The sequence below is a fragment of the Eubalaena glacialis genome, chromosome 1 (genome assembly GCF_028564815.1).
Source record: "Eubalaena glacialis isolate mEubGla1 chromosome 1, mEubGla1.1.hap2.+ XY, whole genome shotgun sequence".
Classification (NCBI taxonomy): Eukaryota; Metazoa; Chordata; class Mammalia; order Artiodactyla; family Balaenidae; genus Eubalaena; species Eubalaena glacialis.
In genome coordinates, this window is record NC_083716.1 from 159,241,569 (window position 1) to 159,264,222 (window position 22,654).

The window sequence follows — 22,654 nt, forward strand, 5'->3', positions numbered from 1 at the left end:
ATGTGTTTCAATGCACTCCCACTTGATTCAAATGTACAGCTGAAGTTGAGGACTGCTGAGTTAGAAGGTACATTCAATCAGTGGTTTTCAACTGGTGATATGATACTGTCAGATAACATACAGGACACTTGGTTAAATTTTTTCAGATAAACATTTGGCTTCCCAGGGGAAATTTGGCAATTTTTGGAGATATTTTTTGTCATGACCAGGGGTTGCTGCATCTAGAGGATGGAGGCCAAGGATGCTGCTCAACATCCTATAATGTACATGACATCCTCCAGAACAAAGAATTATCTGGTTCAAAATGTCAATAGCACTGAGGTAGATAAATTCTGCTTTGGAGCAACAAGAGAACCAGTCATAAGAAGAAATAGAGTTGGAACTAAAAGCAGAATTTTGTTCAAATGTAAGGATTATACTGATGTTATGAGTGACAGAAGCCCAAGAAAGAAATGAGTTTTATTTACTTATTTATAATGAGGGCAATTTCTTCCTTTCTTTCCTTCTTTATGGCTGTGCTGGGTCTTCGTTGCTGTGCACGGGTTCTCTCTATAGTTTCAGTGAGCGGGGGCTACTCTTCATCACAGTGCGCGGGCTTCTCACTGCGGTGGCCTGCGGTGGCTTCTCTTGCTGTGGAGCAGGGGCTCTAGGCGTGCGGCTTTAGTAATTGCATTGCGTGGGCTCAGCAGTTGCGGTGCACGGTCTCAGTAGCTGTGGTGCACAGGCTTAGTTGATTCGCGGCATGTGGGACCTTCCTGGACCAGGGATCGAACCCGTGTCCCCTGCGTTGGCAGGCAAATTCTTAACCACTGCGCCACCAGGGAAGTCGAAGAAATGAGTTTCAATCTTGAAGTCAGAGAATTACTGTGTGAAGTGTAGGATCTATAACTGAATTTTTAGATACATTTCAGTAAAATTTCAAAGAAATTCAGAGCATGTAGAGTTCAATGGAATGAACTCCGAAGTTTATTTATGAAATGTGGTAGCACTATTAGTTAATCTGAAACTTAAATTCTGCAACTCTTTAATATTTTTAATCACTTTATAAACTTCTTGATAACGACTATGCACTGGGTCTTAACACTAGCTGTGTGACCTGATGCATGTTCCTGTTTCCCATTTTGTCTATTGTAAAAAATAGGGAGGTGGGTCAGATGATCTGAAAGACCGCTTCTAGCATTTATCTTCTATACAATAATTCCTAAGTTCTTGTCAAAATACAAATTTTACAACAAAAGGTGTTTTTCAGTGATAGGTCTAAAATCAATTTCAATGGCTCAGGCTTACTTTAAAAGGTAGCAAATTTATGTTTAAGATAATTTTACCAATTCTCTCTTAATGGGGTCCTAATCAAATGAATATGATGAAACTGATAACTGCAATGTTTTCTTACTGCAGTACATAATAGTTAACTATTTTCTACTACTATTAGTAAGAATCCCTTGGATTATATATCCCAAACCTAAATCTGGCCATTCCTATTTTTCAAGGAAAAAAAAATTTAACTGGCAGTTACTGCGTCTCATACTTTTTGTTTCTGCAAATCCTGTTAGAAAGCGAGATGATAAAAGGAGTCCCAACATTGTGTATCCTACCCCTCACATAATAGAGTATGTAACCATAGCCACCTATAAGGAGGAAGTATCCTTTTCAACCAGTAGATGGCACTTCAGAATTGTTAAAGCAAATGGTGAAATTTCAAGGAACATGGCTCAAAGAATGGTGCAAAGTAGGAAAGGCCTGAATAAGCAATACGCATACAAGAAATGAGTGGTGCAAGGCAGTAGACCACATAATTCTTTTTTTGTGGGAACTGTCCTTTGCATTGTAGGATGTTTAGTAGAATCTCTGGCCTGTAACTACTAGATGCCTATAGCACTCTCCCACCCCAAGTTGTAACAATCAAAAAATATCTCCACATTGTCACATTTCCTCTGAGGGGCAAAACTGTCCCAATTCACTAAGAAGGCAAATGCTATGCAAACAGGCGATCTATAATTATGCACAGTAAGGGTGAATCTCACATTGCTGAGTGAAAGAAGCCAGAGTGAACCTAGTATATATGATTTCATATATGTAAAGCATCAAAACACACAAAACCAACTTATACTGTAGGAATTCAGGATAGTGGTTGCTTGTGGGAGGGGCAAGTAAGGGGAGGAAGTGCCTGAAAGGAAGTCAGATGAGCCTCTGAGGTACCAGTAATGTTCTGTCTTGATCTGGGTGCTCCTTAAATAGATGAAAATTTATTGAGCATATATACTTCAAAAAATTTTTTTCAAAATGTTTTGGAAGTCAAGACTTCATCTTTTTCATAATGAATGAAAACATTGTAGCTCTTATTCTTTGAATCATAAGCAACACTTATTATCAAACTATCGATACATGTTAAATAAACAAACAGTATTAAATGAAGTTGTAAACTAAATTAAAAAGCTGGTCATCTCCATGTGATCATTTAAAAAACAGGCAGTTAATTTAAAAAATACAGAAAAATCCATTTCAATTAATTCATTTGGTAGAAGTTACTTGTTCTCCTGAGATTTATCTATATTCCTAATGACAAAAGACAAATCAAAGATGAGTCTAAGTTTAAAATGCTGTAAAAACAACTCTGTCCCACATGAGACATTTCTGTAAACTACTGCAGTTTCCATCTATTGCTAAATTTGGAGAAATATGACTTAGCAGCTGAGACATAGTTTTGTCTGAGAATAAACTACATTTATCTGTCTCAACCCAGGAGTTAAGAATTATTTTTCACTATGTATAAAGATGAGATTCATATTCTTTTATATGTAAAGTTTTAGTATTATCCTTATTCTTCTTTTCCTGTACATACATTATTTCAAAGTAATACTCAGATGGTACCAGGACATCTAACAAGTAATATAGTAAAAAGAAAATTTAAAAAAAGTTAAATCTACACTGAATCCAGATTTCTCAACTGCATGTATTAAAAAAAAAACCAAAAAACAAAAAAAAAAATTTAAGAAGATTAATATTGTAGTTTCTTAGGAATCTTTAAGAATTATATTTTAAAAATACTGCAATGAAAAAACACATATCATAACCAAATGTATGATTTATTTTTGGAGAAAAATAATTAAAACTGAGGTTTTTCCGATTAAGGGGAGAAATAACAATATGAGATCATACCCTGGTTACATGTTAGTTATCACATTCTATACAATGTGGATGTGCTTAAGACGTATTTAATGATATTATGAACGAACACTTGAAATTTAAAAATCACAAACCACTTGCCAATATTGTAAATTCATAAATGTTGAAATAAATACCTACAAGGAAGTAAATTTTGAAAACTGAAGCCTTCGACAGTGTATAGATCATCCCAAATGTTACAAATAGCAGAGCAAATAAGTTGACATTACTGCTAGTTCCCACTTAATTTCTTCATAATATGGCTCTCTGGTGTTGCATTAGTGAAGATACTTCCTACAACCACATGGGTACCCCAAAGACTGTGACGAATCACTTTACAGCAACCAAGATCATCAACAGAGAATCCTAAGTGTCGATAGCGTTCATCTGTCTCAAAAAGAGTGTTGTTTGTATATGGTCCAAAAAACTGGAGGAAATAAAAAAAAGTCATATTTTCATTAGCTAGAAAGATAATGAAGTAATAATTTTTATGCAAATATGAACACAGATCTATATAAATACTCTGAATATTAAAAAAGTCAAATAAGAAATAAAAAGGTCACATGGAACACCTAACTGCCCTAATACCTCCTCTCCCCTCAATACCTGTGCATTCTGGAAATGTAAAATGAATGATCTAGCAGACTGCATGTTACCTAGAACCAAATGCATAATATTATATGACCTTTAGAGATGAAATAAGCCTTAGGCAATCATCTATGGTTCACCTTTGTAATTTTTAAGATAAGAAAACTATCAGAGTAAGTTTTTCATTTCTAGTACTCACTAAATCTTGACTTTGAAAAGAAACAGTATATATCCCTATTTTAAGACTGAAAAAATTATTACTATTTGTAGCTGATATACACAGAATTTAAAATATGACAATAGTGGTTCAGTTATTTTCTTTAAAGTATAGCTTTACAAATGTTAATTTCCAAAAAAAGTTACTTTTCTAAATATTTCTTTACCATCCATATTTTCTTAATTCTAAAAATAAGTTTTTCTTCCTTAATGAAACTATTGGATACTAAGTTTTAACTAAGGAACAGTAAACACACTAATTCAATGTAATTCAAGTAATATCTATTATGAGGATGGAAAATAAATTTTAAAATTATTTTTAATGAAAAAAATTTAAAGTGATGGAGATGCTTAACTATGAGTGCCAGAGGTCCCTCAAAGTTGTGAATTCAACGGACTCTTGGTATCTCTTTGCATAAAATTGTGAGGTTTTCAAAGTCTTAAATGGTCTACTTTACCAAGGTTATAATTATAAACAATTTTATAATAAAAATAATTCCTACTTCAAATTATATAATCTGGCTTTCAAAATGTATTTAATTACTCACTGCCAAACCAGATGATGGGTCAATAAAGTCAGCCCAATAGCCTTCAGCTCGAAGGGCGTAGCAAATTTCTTTAGCACCGCTGATGAACTGCATAGAAAAAGGCACAAATAATATGCTCAAAGCAGCAGCACAGAGTGTTTTATTTCTCAATAAATTTTTAAGATAAATATTTTTTGCTTCAGATAGAGAACACAATAAGATTAATAAACAATTAAAACTAATGATAAATTAAGACTGTAAAGTCCTAAGATTATTTTCACCAGTCCAAAAGATTAACGGTTCATATAACATTTTCATTTCTTTTAAAAAGTCTAAATTGTATATTTTTTTCTTCTAAATTATTTCCTATTTTAGGAACTATTTCTAATCACTTCTGTGCTATTAACTCCCAAATTTGTCATGGATTATAACCTACAGTTGCTATTTTGTATCATTACAGAGGTACTAGAAATAAGGTAAGAAAGGGAAAACAAAATATTCATAATGAAAAGATATGGACCATTCATTAATTTGAATGAAAGTTGGTTAAAAATATGTACTTGTTTGTGTGTCCTTCAAAAACACATCTATCCACTCACATAGTCATGAAATATTTCTGAAAAGGCACATAAAAATAATAAGATAAATGGATAGATTGGGTACAGGGCTGGACCGCATACTTCCTTTTCACTATACACCTCTCTATTTTTTGTATTGTGTATAAACATTACAGACCACGTGCATGTATTAAAATCCTGGTCTTACCATCCTAATTCCTATGATGTCTTTATTAGCTTTATCAGAAGTCTAAGCAGTGAAAAAGACTAAAAGCAAATATTAGAATCAGATTAGAATGTTAAAAAAAAAATAAAAACAGACCATAAGTGTTTAAAGACAAGGGCACAGTTCCACTCACAGCCATAACAAAGTAACAGTTATCAAACTTGCCACTTGCTGAAAAATATAAAACTGACCAAAATATATGAGGCAACTGTTTTTAGACACTGAACAATAGGCAGACAAAACTGCAGCGGAGAAGGGAAACAAATAAGGTGATCCCCATATATGCTCCAGGCTTCTGTCTGGGGACACTCTCTTGTTGCAGGGCAAAGAAGTGGAGCCCAAGCAAAGTGATAGTGTCACTGAGCTGAGGAGGTAGAAAGCAAGAGTTCTGAACTGTTGAAGCATCTGGAATTTCTGGCGTAGGGTACTGGAGCAGAGGGAGATGCACAAATGGGGTTCCCACGTGGTCCGCAGAGCAATTTGCCCTGGTTCAGTAGCCAAGGGTTGAGCTGCACAGATACAAGGTGAGATTCCTCAAGGTCTAGCAAAGAGTGCCAGCTGCGAGGCTGAGAGCTGAATGGTGATATCAGAGGTCACGCACTACAGGGTAACATGAATTTCTGGCCCACCTAGAGTGATGAGACCTCACTGAGCATCTCTGGCACTCAGCTGAGATGCTCAAAAGTCCAAGCCTTAGGCATATGGGACACATCCTAAACAAGGGGTTAGCAAGCGATAGCCCGAGGGCCAAACCTGGCTGGCTGCCTGCCTGTTTGTGTAAATACAGTTTTGCTGGAACGCAGCCATGCCTGTTCATTTATATATGGTCTGTGGTTGCTTTAACAATACATGGTAGAATTGAGTAGTTGAGAACCTACCACCTACAAAACCTAAAAATTTACCATCTGGCTCTTTACAGAAAAAGTTTGCTGATCCCTGCTATAGAGATATACAACTTTAACCTATTTTCTCCAAATACAGGCGTATCTCATTTTTTTGGGCTTCATTTTATTGCACTTCGCAGATAAGTTTTTTACAAATTGAAGGTTTGTGACAACCCTGTGTCCAGAAAGCCTACTGGCAACATTTTTCCAATAGCATTTGCTCACGTCATGTGTCTGTGTGGCATTTCGGTAATTCTCTCAATATTTCAAACTTTTTCATCTATTATTATATTTGTTATGATGATCTGTAGTCTGTGATCTTTATTAATGTTTTACTACTATGACTCACTGAAGGTTCAGATGACGGTTAGCATTTTTTAGCAATAAAGTATTTTTAAATTACGGTATGTACATTTTTTTAGACATAATGCTATTGCACACTTAGACTACAGTACAGTATAAACATAACTTTTATATGCACTAGGAAACCAAAAAATCTGTGTGATTCACTTTATTGCGATACTTGCTTTATTATGGTGGTCTGGAACCTAACCTGCAATATTTCCAAGGTATGCCTGTACTTTCTTGTAAACTAATGAAAAACATTTAGATAATACTGTACTCTATAGGTTATTTTCATACTTAATATTTACACTTACTGCTGTATTTTATTAATCCTCATAATTCTTAAAAATAGGAAAACTGAATATGGTTTAGGAAAGTCATTAGAATTATGTACCAATTTAATAAAAGATGTGCCATACACAAAAACTACAGGGTGAACAAAACGATGCATTTAAATGTTTGCAAACGTTAACTAAAAGAATCGCAAATGATCACAAAAAGAACCAGTTTAAATATTTTTCTTAAAGATTTCTGCTTGGGACTTCCCTGGTGGCGCAGTGGTTAAGAATCCGCCTGCTAATACAGGGAACACGGGTTCGATCCCTGGTCTGGGAAGATCCAACATGCTGTGGACCAACTAAGCCTGTGTGTCACAACTACTGAGCCTGCGCTGGGAGCCCGCGAGCCACAACTACTGAAGCCAGCACACCTAGAGCCCGTGCTCTGCAACAAGAGAAGCCACCGCAATGAGAAGCCTGCGCACCGCCACAAAGAGTAGCCCCCGCTCGCCACAACTAGAGAAAGCCCGTGTGCAGCAACGAAGACCCAACGCAGCCAAAAATAAATAAATAAATTTAAAAGAAAAAGATTTCTGCTCATCAATAGCAAACACTGACATCTGCTGGAAAAAACTCGAAATAGAGTTAAACCATAAAACATACAATATCTACTTGGACAGTAAGCTATGTGTGGTTCTAAAATAACCACTAACATGTCTAAAATAAAAAATGCTTTTTTCATAAAAAAATAAAATAGCTTTAGTCATTATAAAGTTTAAAATACACATGATAAAGCGTGTTGCCATTTCAAAAGCTGGAAATTGTTTTGTTTTTTTTTTTAATTTATTTTTTGGCTGCGTTGGGTCTTTGTTGCTGACTTACATCTATACTGGGGTCAGTATCAAATGAGGCTCAGAATCTTGAATGGTTCAAAAAGTAGGACTTACTAATGCAATGCACATGTGAGAGCAAACTCTCTAGTGTTTAAATGGCAGTATACATTTACTAATCATTGTCTTAATATATAAATAGAAACTGTTTATTGAGTTATTATGTATTTAAATTTCACTTCTCCAAATTCAGATCTTTTAAAGATCAGAGAGAATGTCTTATGCTTCTCTGTAACTTCTTTGTTAGCTGGCATATATAACTTGCTCATGATTATTAATTACTACATGGAATTTATTAGTAAAGCTATATATGGGACACTTAAGTATGAAGTCATTACCATAAAATACTCTATTGAGTATGTAAATAATATTTTTATAAATGAAGAGAACCATACATCCAACCCTAAAGAAAATATAAAATAATTCCAAATCTTATACTGTATGTAAATTAATAAAGAGAATTTTTTCAACTATAGTTAGCTAAGGTGTCCAAGTGAGCTAATCCCAACATGTCATACAGGCAAAGGAATATTCCTTTCTATCTTGTAGACAAAGAAATTGATATAACTGAACCTCAAACTCTTAGATAAATAATCATATAATTTTTAAATATAAGACTTTAAGTTACTGCTTATCATTTCTCAGGTTGGTAAAAATGAAAAGTAATGCTAATATCCAGGGTAAAGGTGAGACCATATATACTAGGACAGTCTTTTTGGAGGGCAAATTGGCAGTATTTTTCAAAACTTAAAATGAATATACCCCCTGATTCAGCAATTCCCCATTTAGGAATATATAAGTATGTGCAAAAAATGTATGTACAAATATATTCACTGCCTGTAATAGCAAAAGTTTGATTTTCAACTTATAAATGACTAAAAATTTTTTTAAATAATTTAAAAAATTTACGGTTTGCCCATGCAATGTAATATTACACAGATTTTTACAAAGAATGAAATAAAATCTATGCGTAATGTTATGGAAAGGTGTCAAAACATATCTTCTAAGTTAAAAGCAAAGGATGGAAAAAAATGTGGGTATATACCATTATTATATTATTATTGTACTGTACACTGTTATTGTTTACTCCTTTAAGAAGGCTGAGGTATTTTCACTTTTTACTTGACATGCTTGAGAGAGAGAGAGAAAGAGACATGGAGGGAGAGAGAGGATCAGAGAGAAGGAGAGAGAGATGGGTATGAAGAGTTAATTTTACATTTTTGATGTTTACTATATTCCCAACTTTCCTAAAACAGACATAAATTAAAAAAAAACTGAGGAAGTACTGGACAGAATCTAAGTTTTTCAAAGACACTAAAAAAAAAAATTGTGGTATTTTTATTCTCAGAAAACATGTAAGTTTTTTAGTACTGGAATACATTAGCAGAGAATTAATAAAGGCTAGAAAAAATAGCCATCATTTTAAAACACTGGTTCATTGGTATTTAAATAAGATCATAAAATTAAATTGTCAGCAGCTGAAAGAATTACCTTTTCTAAGAGCATTTCTCTTTCATTTTCTACCTCCTCACTCCAAACAGTCATATCATTCTTAGTTTTCTGTGTTACAGTCAGAATCATTAGTTTGTTGGTGGCTACTTCTGGAAACAGTGATTCAAAATCTATAAGTGAAATAAGAATAAAACTCCAGAAAAAAATAAATTTTTAAAAAAAAGAAACAGTTCATAAAATACTTTAGAAAAATGATGATTAAGTTAAATTATTATGGTACCAAGTTAGGTTTATAAATGCATATTAGTTTTGAAAAGGATGAAATGAATTTAGTTTTGGTTTACTTCTGCTCTTTTTGGATGAACGAAAATATATTGCCAACAATTCTGAAGAGTAAGTTGGGTTACATGTTGTTGGTCTTGTAATTAAAAAAAAAGTTTATTATTAAGATTTTTCTCAGTAGTACTAATGTATTAGCTCATGGAAATTAGGGCTGTAATAATCACCCAGGAGTGGGATGACTTTAGGGAAAGATTTAGGAAAAAAGTTATTAAAAATTCTACTATTCCTATCTAATGGCAGCATGAGGTCAGATGTCAGGGGACACTTGAAAGCCTTATGTTGGCCAGGCAATCATCATTTCCAGCTAGACACATTAAAATACTAAGTTATAAAGCATTACGATTCCTATGGAGTACATTATTCAACACATTAAAAAATTAGTGACATTATCTAACACACACTAGTGTAAAAAATGAATAAAGCACAACACACCTCTTCGCAGCAATTCCGGACATGTTTGGATTGCACACTCTACTTTGGCACTTTCAAAGTAAGTTTCCGCACTGTTAATTTCTTGTTCAACAGGTACATCATTACCCTAAGGCGGAATAAGAAATATAAGTAAACAAAATCTGGAGTTCAAATAAAATGTCTTGCCTGTTATAAACCTGTTTTCCCTAGAAAGTTTTTTCAGTAATCCTAATCTAGCTGGTGATGGGGTAATAGTGTTTTCTTACATACTCAAACTTTTCTCTATGATGAATGTAATATTTGAAAATTTTAAAAAAACGGTGAATTAAAAAAAGAAACAGATAAATACCCTGATATTCTAAGACTTAATATGAATAGAAGTTGGCTAAAAAACTAACTAAAACGCGCCATGATTGTGTCTTACAATGTTACCTCTTCTGATATTCTGTTATATCTAATTATCCTCCCTTTTGTTCTATAATCTGTAAAATGGGGATAAGAACACTAACTTACAAAGCAACATGATTAAATATATAGCTTCTCCAACAGGAAGTGCTTAGAGGCTCTTATTCAACTGAAATTTACTGGGTGCCTATTATACACTAGACATTATAAACAGGAACAGGCACTACAATGGTAAAAAATCCAGTCTTCACTCTTAGGTATATAAGAGTTAGTAGAAGAAAAATGCATGAACAAATAAATGCAATCCATATCAGAAGTGCTATAGAGTTATAATGGAAGTCTTCTGGAGGTATAGATGGGAAAGAAACTTGCTTTGCTGGCAGAAATCAGGAAAAGGTTGAAATCACGTTTGAGTTACATGTTAATTAACATGTGTGTCTGACAGATAAAGAATAGACAGAATATAGGTTAAGAATTCAGGAGGAAAAAAACAGTCCAGCAAGAGATAATAACAGTGCAAAGGCATGCAATAGTCAAAGAGAATGGTGTAATTAAAAAAAAAATGAAAATATGTTGTGACTGGAGAACAGAAGGAGTAGGAAGTAGTGGGAAGTAAGGTGAGAAAGATAAGGGATCAAAATTGTGGAAAGCCATTTATGCCACATTACGAAATTTTGATTTTAGTTTAAAAGCAATGAGGAATATCAAGATGTGATATAAAAAGCTAATGACAGTATTACTGTAGAGGATGTATGGTAATGAGGAAGAGCAGGTGCCAGACCAGTAACAGCCAACAATTACTGATCACTTAGTGTAGTAAGTATTTTACATACATTTTCACGTTTAATCCTCATAGCAACTTTGTAGGCCAGGTATTATTATACTCATTTTACATATAAAGAAACAGAGGCTCAGAAAGGCGAAGTAACTTTCTCAAGGTCACAAAATTAAGTAAATGGCTGAGTTCATCTCTGAATACAGATTTATCCTATCTCCACAGTCCATCATACTATAATGCCTCTAAAAATTGAGGTAAGATAAGGAGGTGCTGAACTTTGGCAGTATTAGTGAGAACTGAAGGTACACAAATAATTTAAGAGCTACTTTCAGAGACAGAAGCAATGTAATTCTGTCACTATTTAGGGGGTATGATGAAAAGAGGAGTCAAGGTTGGCACTATAATTTTTATTTTTGGGACAGTGGGAGGATGACTAAGTCACTTATACTACTGACAACATGGGAATAAGGACAAGTTTTGAGAGAAAAAAGGACTAATTCAGTACTAGACGTGTAAAATCTTGGGACTTCTGAGACATCCAGATAAAGATGTTTGGCAGGCAGACAGTAATATACAACCAAAAATGTCAGAAACAGAAATAAGAAGCTAGGAAATATGAAAACACAGCCTGTAGAGAAAGCCAAGGACTTAAGTGACCAGGGAGCAAGTCAAATGAGAAAATGAAGATCAGAGACATTTGGGAAATATCATGTAACTGGTAGACAGAGGAGGAGCCAAAAAGACTGAGAAGGAATATCTGAGATAAAAAGTCAGGGGAGGTCAACTGTGTCCCAGTGTTAGGTTATCTGATATCACCCATAATTGTGAGGGGTTGCTGCTTTTAATAATATGGCTTTGATCAAAATCTCAACCTGAAGCTATATAGAAATATGAAAAATGATAAGGATTGGGGTTTGAAACTCTGAAATGCATGTAACTTTCCATTTGAGTGAGCAATGATGCAATACTAATTTTAAAATGCATTTAAAAAATTCATATGCAATACCAGTTTAAAAAACTCATTAAAAAAACCCCTCAGGAATTGTTTTTACAAAAGCTATTTAAAAATCCTCCTCTTCAGTCTACTGTATCCAGAGTTTCAGAGATCTCAAAATTTTCTTAAGTTTTTAAATGGCTAGAGGAATATACAACTAGTCGGAATTTGGTCCATACATAAATTACAATTACCATTAATAAAAGTGAAAAACAGGGAATATAAATTTCCAGTTATAGAATTAAGTTATTTATATTTGAAATAAACATTTATTAAAAAAAGATATTTTTGAAGAATTATTTAATTACCTAAAAGAGACTACAATGTAGTTAAGTGAAAAAAATTATATAGCAAACATTATGTACAGGACAATGCTAAGCTTTTAAAAGCTATATATGTTGCTTCTGTTTATACTGGACTTAAATAGTTTTTTTTTTTTTTTTACTTTTTCAATGAAAGTAATATGTTCAGTTATCAGAAATTAATATAGCATTAATAATTAGAAAAACAGAATGACCTTAACAACTTACCTGAAATTCATTCACATATTGTGCCATAACAAACTCATGTCTTTCGCTCGATAAAGGTTCTGCTAGAACATCAGGTAAAGTTTTATGAATCTGGCTTTTCTTCTGTGATGCGGTCCCATTGAGGTGACAATCAAAACCTATGTTCCCAGGAAGCTGGAATCTCTGATCCTGAGGTCCAAATGGTCCCATAGTTTCATCAGGCCAAACTGTTCGAGAGCCTAAAGAGGAATGACAAAATGAATTATTTTCTCCTTACTAGTTAAGTACGTTGGTAGACTGAAAGAATGTTCTTCTTCCAATTAGGTATTTTTTTTACCTAACCAATAGTTCTTTGAAGTTTGCTTTCCTGTGTAAATATAAATTAGTTTGTTTCATGTTATTCCAAAAGACTAATCAAAGCAACCAGCTGTCAGCTCATAGGTAATTCCATTAATAGGGAGAGAATTCAATAAAGTACTGTAATCCCTACTATGTAATTCTTTTTTTTTTTTGGCCATGCTGTGCGGCTTGTGGGATCTCAGTTCTCTGACAAGGGATTGAACCCGGGCCATGGCAGTGAAAGCCTGGAATCCTAACCACTAGGCTACCAGGGAACTCCCATACTATGTAATTCTTGACAGTCATTAAAAAGAATATGGTAAATCTTTACTGATAGTGAACGAAGTCCAGGACATATTACATTAAAAGAAAAAGCTAAGTCAAAGAACAGCATATATGACATTTATTTTTCATCCTTATATTTGTGTTTTTAAATACAGTAAAAAAACATCTGTAAGGAAAGACATCAGACTTAATGGTGGCTACCCTTGGGGAGAGGCATTCAACTGCTGTTACCTGGTGGCACAAAACATTAATGGACTGGAAAAAAATCTTGTATGAACCAATGTGACATAATGCCCTGTTTACCAGCTACATGAGTTAATATGGATTTAATACTTACAGAATAGACCACATTACTTTATTCCTGTAAAACTTTAAAAAATCCTAACATGTGAAAAATTCAAAAAGATCCAGAAAAGAATAAATTAGAAAATCAAATGAAGAAATACTCAGAGTAGGAATTTTGTTTAGAGAAAGGAAGGGACAACTGCTGCAGACTTTAGTTGGCAATAAAAATATTTATAAATACTCTGCCAGAACTGAGTGACTAAAAACGGCCATGTCAATATGGCTGCCCCCACGTGACACCATATCTCTCTTCCATACCTAAGACAGACATCACCCATCAATCGCGGAACTTTTCCCTGCTGAACACAGACAATGTCACATGATTCTCAACCTAAACACTCTAGCCCAGTATGTCTCAAACTTTTAATTATTTAAGAATCACCTAAGATCTTCTCAAAATGCAGATTCTGATTTACTAGGTCTGCAGTGGGACTAAAAATTCTTCGTTTCTGAACAGTCCCAGATGATGCTGATGCTATGCCATGCTATGCTATGCTGGTCTGCAGATCACACTGAGTAACAAGGCTCTAGACAGCCACTAATGATTGACTGGAGTCAGTTCACAAACTTAAACTTACCAGCTATTTTGAAGAACATGGGTTCTACAGATTATTCAGATCTGTTTCTTTACATAAATATCCCATATTAACTGTGAATTCGAGCATATTTTCAAATGTTTACCGGTCATTTAGGTTTTCTCCTACAGAAATAGCCTGTTCAAATCCATTTTTGAAATTTTTTGTTTGGTTTTCTACTGGGTTTTCTTTTTCCTATTGATCTACGAAAATTCTTTATATAGTTGTCCCTAGTTATTCACAGGAGATTGCTCCCTGGACCCCCACAGATACCAAAATCTGCATATGCTCAAGTCCCTTATATAAAAGGGCATAGCTCTACCGACCTTTGAACAGCTGAGGGGTTAGCTGTTCAAACCCTGCATGCGGTCAAAAATCTGAGTATAATTTATAGTCAGTTCTCTGTATAGTCGGTTCCACATCCTCAGATTCAATGAACCGAGAATTGTACCGTGCTTATTTATTATTGAAAAAAATCTACGTATAAAGTGGACCTGAGCAGCTCAAAACCATGTTGTTCAGGAGTCAACTGTACGCGCATATACTGTAACCTTCGTACATCACATCCTCCTGTATACTTTTAAGTCATCTCTAGATTACCTTCAATATCGAATACAATGTAAATGATATGTAAATAGTTGCTGGTGTGTGGCAAATTCAAGTTTTGCTTTTTGGAACTTTCTGGAATTTTTTTCCCCAAATATTTTTAATCCTTGGTTGGATGAATGTGAGGATGCAGAACCCATGGATAGGGAGGGTTGGCTGTATATTCACAATACAAACTCTTTACATATTCTGAGTGACAAATCTTTCATTTATGACAGATGTATATTTAGCCTTCAGATCATGAAAACTGAGGAGTAATCAGAGATGGAGTTAGAAAACTGGAGCAAGAAAACCAGGGGAGGCTTTGCATGCCCAAGTGAACTTATATTACACTGTAAGTAATGTGTTGCATGAAAAAGGATTCCATGGGCAATCCCTTTAAAATACAGTAGGTAAAGTTTCTAAGACCTCTCCCTGAATATTTTAGTGTGTATTATAAACTTCTAAGATAGGACTATGGTATAAAGCATTTCTCCAAGTTAACTAATCACAGAACTTAAAAAAAATTTTTTTTTCATCCTTGAACAATTCATAGCTTGGGAATAGTTTAGGAACTGCTACTGAAAGCAGTGGGAGATAATCGAGGCTTATGAAGGAAGTGACATGATTTAAAGTATTTTAGAATGATTAATATGATACTGGTGCACAAGATGGATAAGAAAAAGCAGACTTTGATTTAATAAACACTCAAAGTGACAGCTACATTTAAGAAATTCAGCAAAGAATGGCAAGAAGTAGTAACATAGTTTAGTAGGATCAAAAGAAGATTTGTTTCAGGGAGGACTGTGTTCAAAGATAATTAGAAAAAAACTAAAGTTCAAGAAAATAAGTTTTAGAAACCAATATTCATTCTTTTTTAAAAAAATATTATAACTTTCTGGGACAAATATTTAGGCAAGAGCTCTGATTTTATTTTCAATGGGATAAACTCAACTTTAGAAAATCAGTAAAACCTCAAGAAGAAATACAGTAAGTCCCCTACACACGAATGAGTTCCATTCCGAGAGCGTGTTCCTAAGTCCAATAAAGTTAGTCTAGGTACCCAACTAACATAATCGGCTAGCATATAGTACTGTACTGTAAAAGGTTTATAATACTTTTCACACAAGTAATACATAAAAAACAAACACAAAAAATAAAGACCTTTAATCTTACAGTAAAGTACCTTGAAAAGTACAGTAGTACAGTACAACAGCTGGCGTACGGGGCTGGCATCAAGTGAACAGGCAAGAAGAGTTATTGACTGGAGGAGGGAGAGGAGGTGGGAGATGACAGAGCTGAAGGATCATCAGCAAGGAGATGGAGGGCAAGTTGCAATTTCACTGACGCCCGACGTGGATGGTACAGGCTCTGCTTCCTTGCTGGACTCAATTCTATCTACCCTCTTGAAAAAACAATCCAGTGATGTTTGGGTAGTAGGTCTTTTTTTCTCATCATCGATGACATGGTAGCACTGGATTGCATTCTGAATGGCTGCTGCAACCTTTGTGTACTGTTCTACGTTCTGGTCCTATGCCTCAAAAACTAACAGTGCCTTCTCAAATAAAGAAAACCCCCTTGCCATTTCCTGCATCATGAATCTCTTTGGTTCTTCAGTTACTTCTTCTTCCTCTTGTCTCTTTTCGTCCCTTCTCTTGCCCTCCAATTCCATCAGGTCTTCATTAGTAAGCTCCTCATGGTGCACAGCAAGGATTTCAATGAAGTCGTCCTCTTGCAGATCTAACTCTAGCTTCTCGCTGAGGGTCACTAAGTTGCTGAAGACCTCTTTGGACTCCTCATCCACCTTTCAAATCCACGAAAATTGTGAACAAACTGCAGGCAAAGGTTCTTCCAAATCCCATTCATGGGGACAGCTGTAACCTCATGCCAAGCAAAGTCAATGTTTTTTATGGCCTCATGGATGTTACAGTCCTTCCAAATTGTCACAAGGTTGTTCCTGATTCGTCACTTGCCTTTACTGCCTGATGAAAACTGTGACGTAAATAATATTTCTTGAAAGTTGCTATAACTCCCTGGTTCATAGGTTGGATGAGAGACATGGTATTTGGTGGCAGATGCACTACTTTGATGTTGGGATGAAAGTAGTTCATGAATGGGGGGTGGCCCAGAGCATTGCTGAACAGCAAAAGAATGTTGAATGGGATGTCCTTCTCCAAGCAATATTTCTCTACCTCTGGGGTAAAGTGGTGGAAAAACCAGTCCTGGAAAATGGCCTGTGTGACCCAGGTTTTGGGGTTACTCTTCCACACAACAGGAAGAGAGCCCTTCGCTATGTTTTTAAGGGCTCCTGGGTTCTCTGAGTGATAAACTAAGAGAGGCTTCAGCTTCATATCGCTGGAAAGAAGCATTGCCACCAAACAACAGAGTTAGCCTATCCTTTGTTGCTTTATAGCCTGGCATCAACTTTTCCCCCTTACTGATGTAATTTTTCCTCTGGCATCCTCTTCCAGTACAGTCCTGTCTCATCCACATCAAAAACTTGGGTGAATACGTACCTTCATCAATAATTTCTCGAAGCATTACAGGAAATTCCTGGTCAGCTACCATATCTGCACTTGCTGCCCTGCCACTTACTTTTACATTGTGAAGGTTGGCTCTAGCCTTGAACTGATGAAGCCAGCCATGGCTGGCATTAAAAGATGCGCCCTCTGATTCTTTGCCATGTTTCAAGTCTTCATAAAGGCTTTTAGCTTTCTCTTGAATCAGCATTAAGCTGAGCGGGACTTGACGCTGATGCTGATCCTGCACCCACATACTGAGAAGTTTCTCCAACTCCTTCATCACTTTTCCACGCTTCTTTGATATTATTGTCAACATCATCGGCACAGCAGACTTCACGTGTTCCACGATCTTGTCCTTGTTCTTTAGAATCATGCTGATGGTTGAACAATTCATGTTATAAGAATGAGCAACGTCTACCTTCTTTTCGCCTCATTCCACTCTCTCAATTATTTTCACTTTTGTTTCCATTGTTATTGCTTGGCGCTTCTTAGCAATACCAGCTATACGCTGCTTTTACGCTTGCTTCCGGACATCCTGGGCTTGAAATAAAGATACTGTACTACTGTACTCTATACAGTACAATAAAGTACACAAAAGCACAACCACTTGTAGAGAATGCACGCACGTGACAACGTACACCAGACACGTGAACTAACTTGCATGACTGGTCACGCGAACTCGTGTTCGCATCTTTGAAAGTTCACAACTTGAAGGTTCGTATGTAGGGGACTTACTGTATTACAGGAAACAACTCAGAATGTTATGAAACAATTATAAGTAAAGCAATAATAACTTTTACATACAGATATCTGGAGGTGCAGTGGCCACATGAGACTCATCAGAACCTGAAGATCCTGCAGTTGAAAAGGCTCTGGGATTGACAACCTTTTTAACTAAAGAGCAAAATCCTGGGAGATAGGAAACCAGTCTGGCTCTGTTACAGAGCACCTAAGAATGACAGAAAAATCAAAATTATTCTGGATATAAATGCTATACTAACACAGACAATCTCTGGCAAATCCTCACATTGCAATATATCTTTTAAAACCAATGTTTATTCTACTATTATTGAGCAGCTACCACAGGATAAGCATCATGTATATTTATAATTTTAGAAATAAATACAAATATTAAAAAAACAAGTAATAAGTTACTTTAAGTAAAAATATATGGCTTTCCCAAGGCCAGAATTAAGAGTGCCATACAGAAAGAATGGGAACCTCTAAAAGTTGCCCTATTTAGTGATGACACTAAAAAGGTAGCACAACTAATAAGATTCTATTCTCAAAATAAAGAACTTTCAAAACCTCTCCTAGAAACAAAACCTATTTACTTTCTAACTCTTCTCTTCTTTTACTGCTGTAAATTGTACTAATTATCTCCCATACCATCTTTCCTCTTGGTTTTATGGCAATGTCCACTTTCCTCCATTTTAGCACACACCTTTGTGATGTATTTTCTGCTCTTATGTTCATTCCCTAGACTCTGAGGTCAGTTACAGTGGATGAATGTGTAAACATCTTTCACGTATAAACTTTAATCAAAATACTTAAGTCAGAATAATTTAATGCAGGGGTTGGCAAACTATAGCTGAATGTAGCCTTCTGTCTGTTTTGGTGAATAAAGTTTTATTGCCATACCCATTTATGTATAGTCTGTGGCTGCTTTCATGTCATAATGGCAGAGTTAAGTAGCTTCACAGAGACTCTACGGCCTACAAAGCCTAAAATATTTGCTATCTGGCTCTTTATATTAAAAAAAAAAAATCGCTGACTCTTAGATTAGTGGAAAACATGTAAGAACAAATACCATATCATCTGTGAAATGCTATTAAAAGATTTGAACAATTAAGAAACCCTTGAGGACATAGGCAAAAAGTTTCATGGAGGATATACTTAGTTGTGAAGAAATAGAAATTTGCTGGGGAAAGGGCATTTCAGTGAGTGACTTTCAGGAACAAAGGGATGGAGTCATAAAGGATGTACTCAGAAGAGTGACAAGTTCACTGAAGGTGGATATAAGGTAGTGCAGTAAAAAACAGGCTTGAAAGTTAACTTGTGGGCAACTATAAAAGGCTTTATACTTGACACAGACAGGAAAGGGCCTGTTACATCAAGATAATAAGTCAAAATTTTAACCTGTAGGCAGGGAGGAATAGAGTAAACTGATAAAAATAAAGGATGTTTTAAGGAATGTACCACTAAGGGCAGTGTAGAGAATGGAGTGGGATTAGAGAGGTGGTATGAAAAATAGTTACCAGGATGTTGAAATAGTCTAGATACTGTAGAATCATTCTTTTTCCCTTTCACATAGTATTCTGAAATCCAGCCCTGTGTTCTGACTTTCTCATCCTAAGTACAAGAATACATCCTAACTGGTCGTTCTACTTCTCTGACATAATTTCTTACTCATTTTATCCCCCCTTCTCTTACTCCACTCTTCAGTCACATAAAAATATCTACCCAACTTTTCCCATATTTCTCTGCCTTCTTTTATACTGCCACAAGATTTCTTCTGCTAAAACGCCATTTTCCCTCTCCTCCTAGGCCTGACAAATTCCAACTCTTTCTACAAGATCTGGATAGACAGAACCTCCTTTATATGTCTCCAAAATGCAAGGCCTGTCTCCAGAGCATTCTGCCCACCTGAAAATTTAAGCATCCTCCCTTGGGTCTGTACCCAACCTGCTCAGAGACAAAAATGGTAATTCTCAGTGGTATAAGAAATTTGAATTGTATATCGACATTGAGCAATTGTGATATTTCACACAAAAGATCCAGACTTTCAGCTGTTCTTACAAACTCCAAAGATCTGGCAGCGCTGGATTCACATTCCCAAATGACATTAGTTGGCAACACATCACTGTAGCTAAGGAAAGGCTGCTCCCTTTATATCAGAAATGAGTATTTCAGTTTGTACAAGTCCCCACCAAGGCTTCTTAATTGACCTGTTTAGCCTCTGAAGCATAGACATACCTGACCCATGCTATGTATGCGAACTAAATTGCTGAAGACATACATATCTATCTGCATGTTTCATTAGTAACATCCATTCAGCACTTAAAATGCACATAAATGAACACAAATTTTTAAACATATATTTGAATATTGTTTTATGTAAACTTCTTTCTAACAATAAAAGGATTTATAAAAGCATCCTTCAAAATACCTACTGGATTAATTTATTCATTCAAATCAAAATAAAGCCAGGTCAAATATTAGCATACTACTCTGACTAGGATCTTTCCTTTGAGAGTAGCACATGCTTCTTTTACAACATTCCCTTCCTATGATTATAGCTAGGTATGAATTCACCTTAACACACGGGATACACTAGTGGTCTACTTTTACGACTTGGCCCTATAGTCTTACCATTAGACTATTACTTAATATATCATATTTGACTACAGGAATACTATCCTGGCTAACTGTTGCCATATTAGTCTTCCTAACACACAGCTCTAATTAAATCACCAAAATTTAAAGAATAAAGTCCAAATTACTGGGTTTGGCATTCAAGACTCTCTATTACTTGATCCCAAGTCCACAATCCAACCTTATTTCTCACTAATCTCTTTCACACATCTTACATTCAGGAAGACAGAACTGACTTCCTGATTTTTGAAAGGGGGGGGGTGTCTTTGAATATACCTCCTGCTCTGCCCAACCAAACCTCAGATTATCTAAATCCCACCCATCTTTCAAACCTCAAATGCTTCTCTGATTAAGTGAACACAAACCCCTACTTTTCCCTCTCCACAAAGCTCTGAATCTGCACTGTACCTTTGTGTAGCTTTTAAAATTAGTTTCTACTCTTATTGTAATTGTTTTAAAATATGTCTTGGGTTCCCTACGGCAGGATGTGTTTGAGTAATCGCTGGACAGTTACAGTGAATAAATCTCTCTGGTTGTGAGAATAATATCTCTTGCGCCCATTTTGTAGTATTTGGAAGGTGACGTCCTATACTGAAACTACTACAAAACCTTCAGTTTACCTAACCAAAGAAACAGAAAACGGCTTAAAAATAATTCTAAATATTTACTGAAATAATGTCTTTTAAAACTACTGAAAGGGTGCTGGCACTGAATTTATTTCTAAGAACGAATTTGTAGAAATAAATAGACGTGTATTGAGAAATATGTTGTGTTCAAACTACCCGCAAAGCATATCAACCTAATTCACACCCCTTGCTTCCCTTGCCATTTCTGATACACTAACTACGAGAAACGTTATGCCATCAATGCCATTATCATTAAACCCGTCCTTCCTAACGAGTTCCCAAACTATTTTATTACTATACTGCTTCTTTAGAGGCTAATTTACTCACATTGGCCATTTCTGGCGGGAAGGGCAGGCGAAAAATTTCGTCCCTTTTGTAAAGTTATTCCTGGGAAAGGACAAAACAAACAGGCCGGTGACGGATTAAGCTCTAACAACAGATCACTGGGGTAACGTCCACCACCGCCTACTGTGTGTCCCTCCACCGAGACAGGACCAAAGTCCAAGCTCTCACCGAACCCCCAAATTCGCCCCCCGCCCCCACAGGGCACAGCTCGCTGCCCAGAGGAGGGCGTGAGGCTCTCAGCCCGCCCGGTTCGAGTCCGCGGAACACAACTCCGACTAGATCGGGGTGGCCAATGAGGAGCTCCACCGGGATGGAGTCCTGAGGCTCGCAAGTAGGTATTTTAACACCTGTCAGGGCTGCCCGACGACAGTTCGAAGCAAAGGTGCCAGCAGAGATGAAGGATGAGGAAGCGAAAAGGATCCTAAAGACAGAGTGACAGGACGACTGGGGACAGCGATAGGGACACAGTGGGAATAAGGGCAACACCGAGAGCTGCAGCCCGAAGATGGGCGAATTTGGAGGGGCTAACGCGGGCGGAAACCATACGTACCAGTCACCGCCGCCGCCCCCAGGTGTTGGAGACCTGAACTCTTCCCGTCTTCAAAATGGCGGCGCGACGGCAGGGCGGGTAGCGCACAAGCTGGCAGTGCCCAGACTGAAGGAGTTGCTTCTGAGCGCATCGATGGGAAGGATCGTCGAGCCGATGATGCGCACGCGCACAGGAGACCCACGTAGAGCCGCCCTTCCATTGGATAGTCCCCCGCCGCGACGTGGGCGGAGATAAAGTGACGCGCGGGTGTCCTGGGAGCTTGGAGGCTTGAGCTCTGGAGCTGGATTTAGGCAGCCGTTTAATGTCGTGCATTAAATCACTGAACTGAGGTATTTGAAAACCTCCTCTCTCCCTAAGACTTTCTTATTTCCTCCAAGAGGTACAGTTTTCTGTTCTTTGTATGTAGTTTTTTTTTATTTTTCAAGAAATCACTGTTTTTGAGAATAGGGCACTTAACGTTTTTCTCTATGTACCAGGCCTTTAATAGGTGCAGTAAATATATATCCCCCTATTTATAAAGAGTATATAATTTTCATTTGT

The 22,654-nt window shown here is 36.2% G+C and overlaps 1 protein-coding gene across 2 annotated transcripts; it reads right to left on the minus strand.

Moving 5' to 3' along the window:
• Positions 1 to 3,067: 3,067 nt before the first annotated feature.
• MMADHC (metabolism of cobalamin associated D) lies at positions 3,068 to 22,198 on the minus strand. 2 transcript variants are annotated; one of them, XM_061200043.1, is made up of 8 exons: positions 22,115 to 22,198; positions 21,547 to 21,606; positions 18,023 to 18,167; positions 12,589 to 12,806; positions 9,903 to 10,008; positions 9,168 to 9,277; positions 4,518 to 4,604; positions 3,068 to 3,592 (listed from the first exon to the last, which is right to left on the minus strand). In XM_061200043.1, the coding sequence occupies exons 2-8, from the start codon at positions 21,553 to 21,555 to the stop codon at positions 3,398 to 3,400; spliced, it is 870 nt and encodes a 289-aa protein (XP_061056026.1). In that variant the 5' UTR covers positions 21,556 to 21,606; positions 22,115 to 22,198; the 3' UTR covers positions 3,068 to 3,397. The 2 variants fall into 2 exon arrangements, with proteins under 2 accessions (XP_061056026.1, XP_061056018.1); XM_061200035.1 differs by having other exon boundaries at positions 9,168 to 9,298.
• Between the last annotated feature and the right edge of the window lie 456 nt (positions 22,199 to 22,654).

What these genes read in the sequence shown, in the direction of transcription:
- MMADHC (XM_061200035.1), bottom strand. An exon ending in AATATGTGAATGAATTTCAG is followed by an intron (nt 10,009 to 12,588) that starts GTAAGTTGTTAA and finishes ATTCCGCCTTAG; the next exon opens with GGTAATGATGTACCTGTTGA. An exon ending in GAGAAATGCTCTTAGAAAAG is followed by an intron (nt 4,605 to 9,167) that starts GTAATTCTTTCA and finishes TTTTCTATGCAG; the next exon opens with TTCATCAGCGGTGCTAAAGA.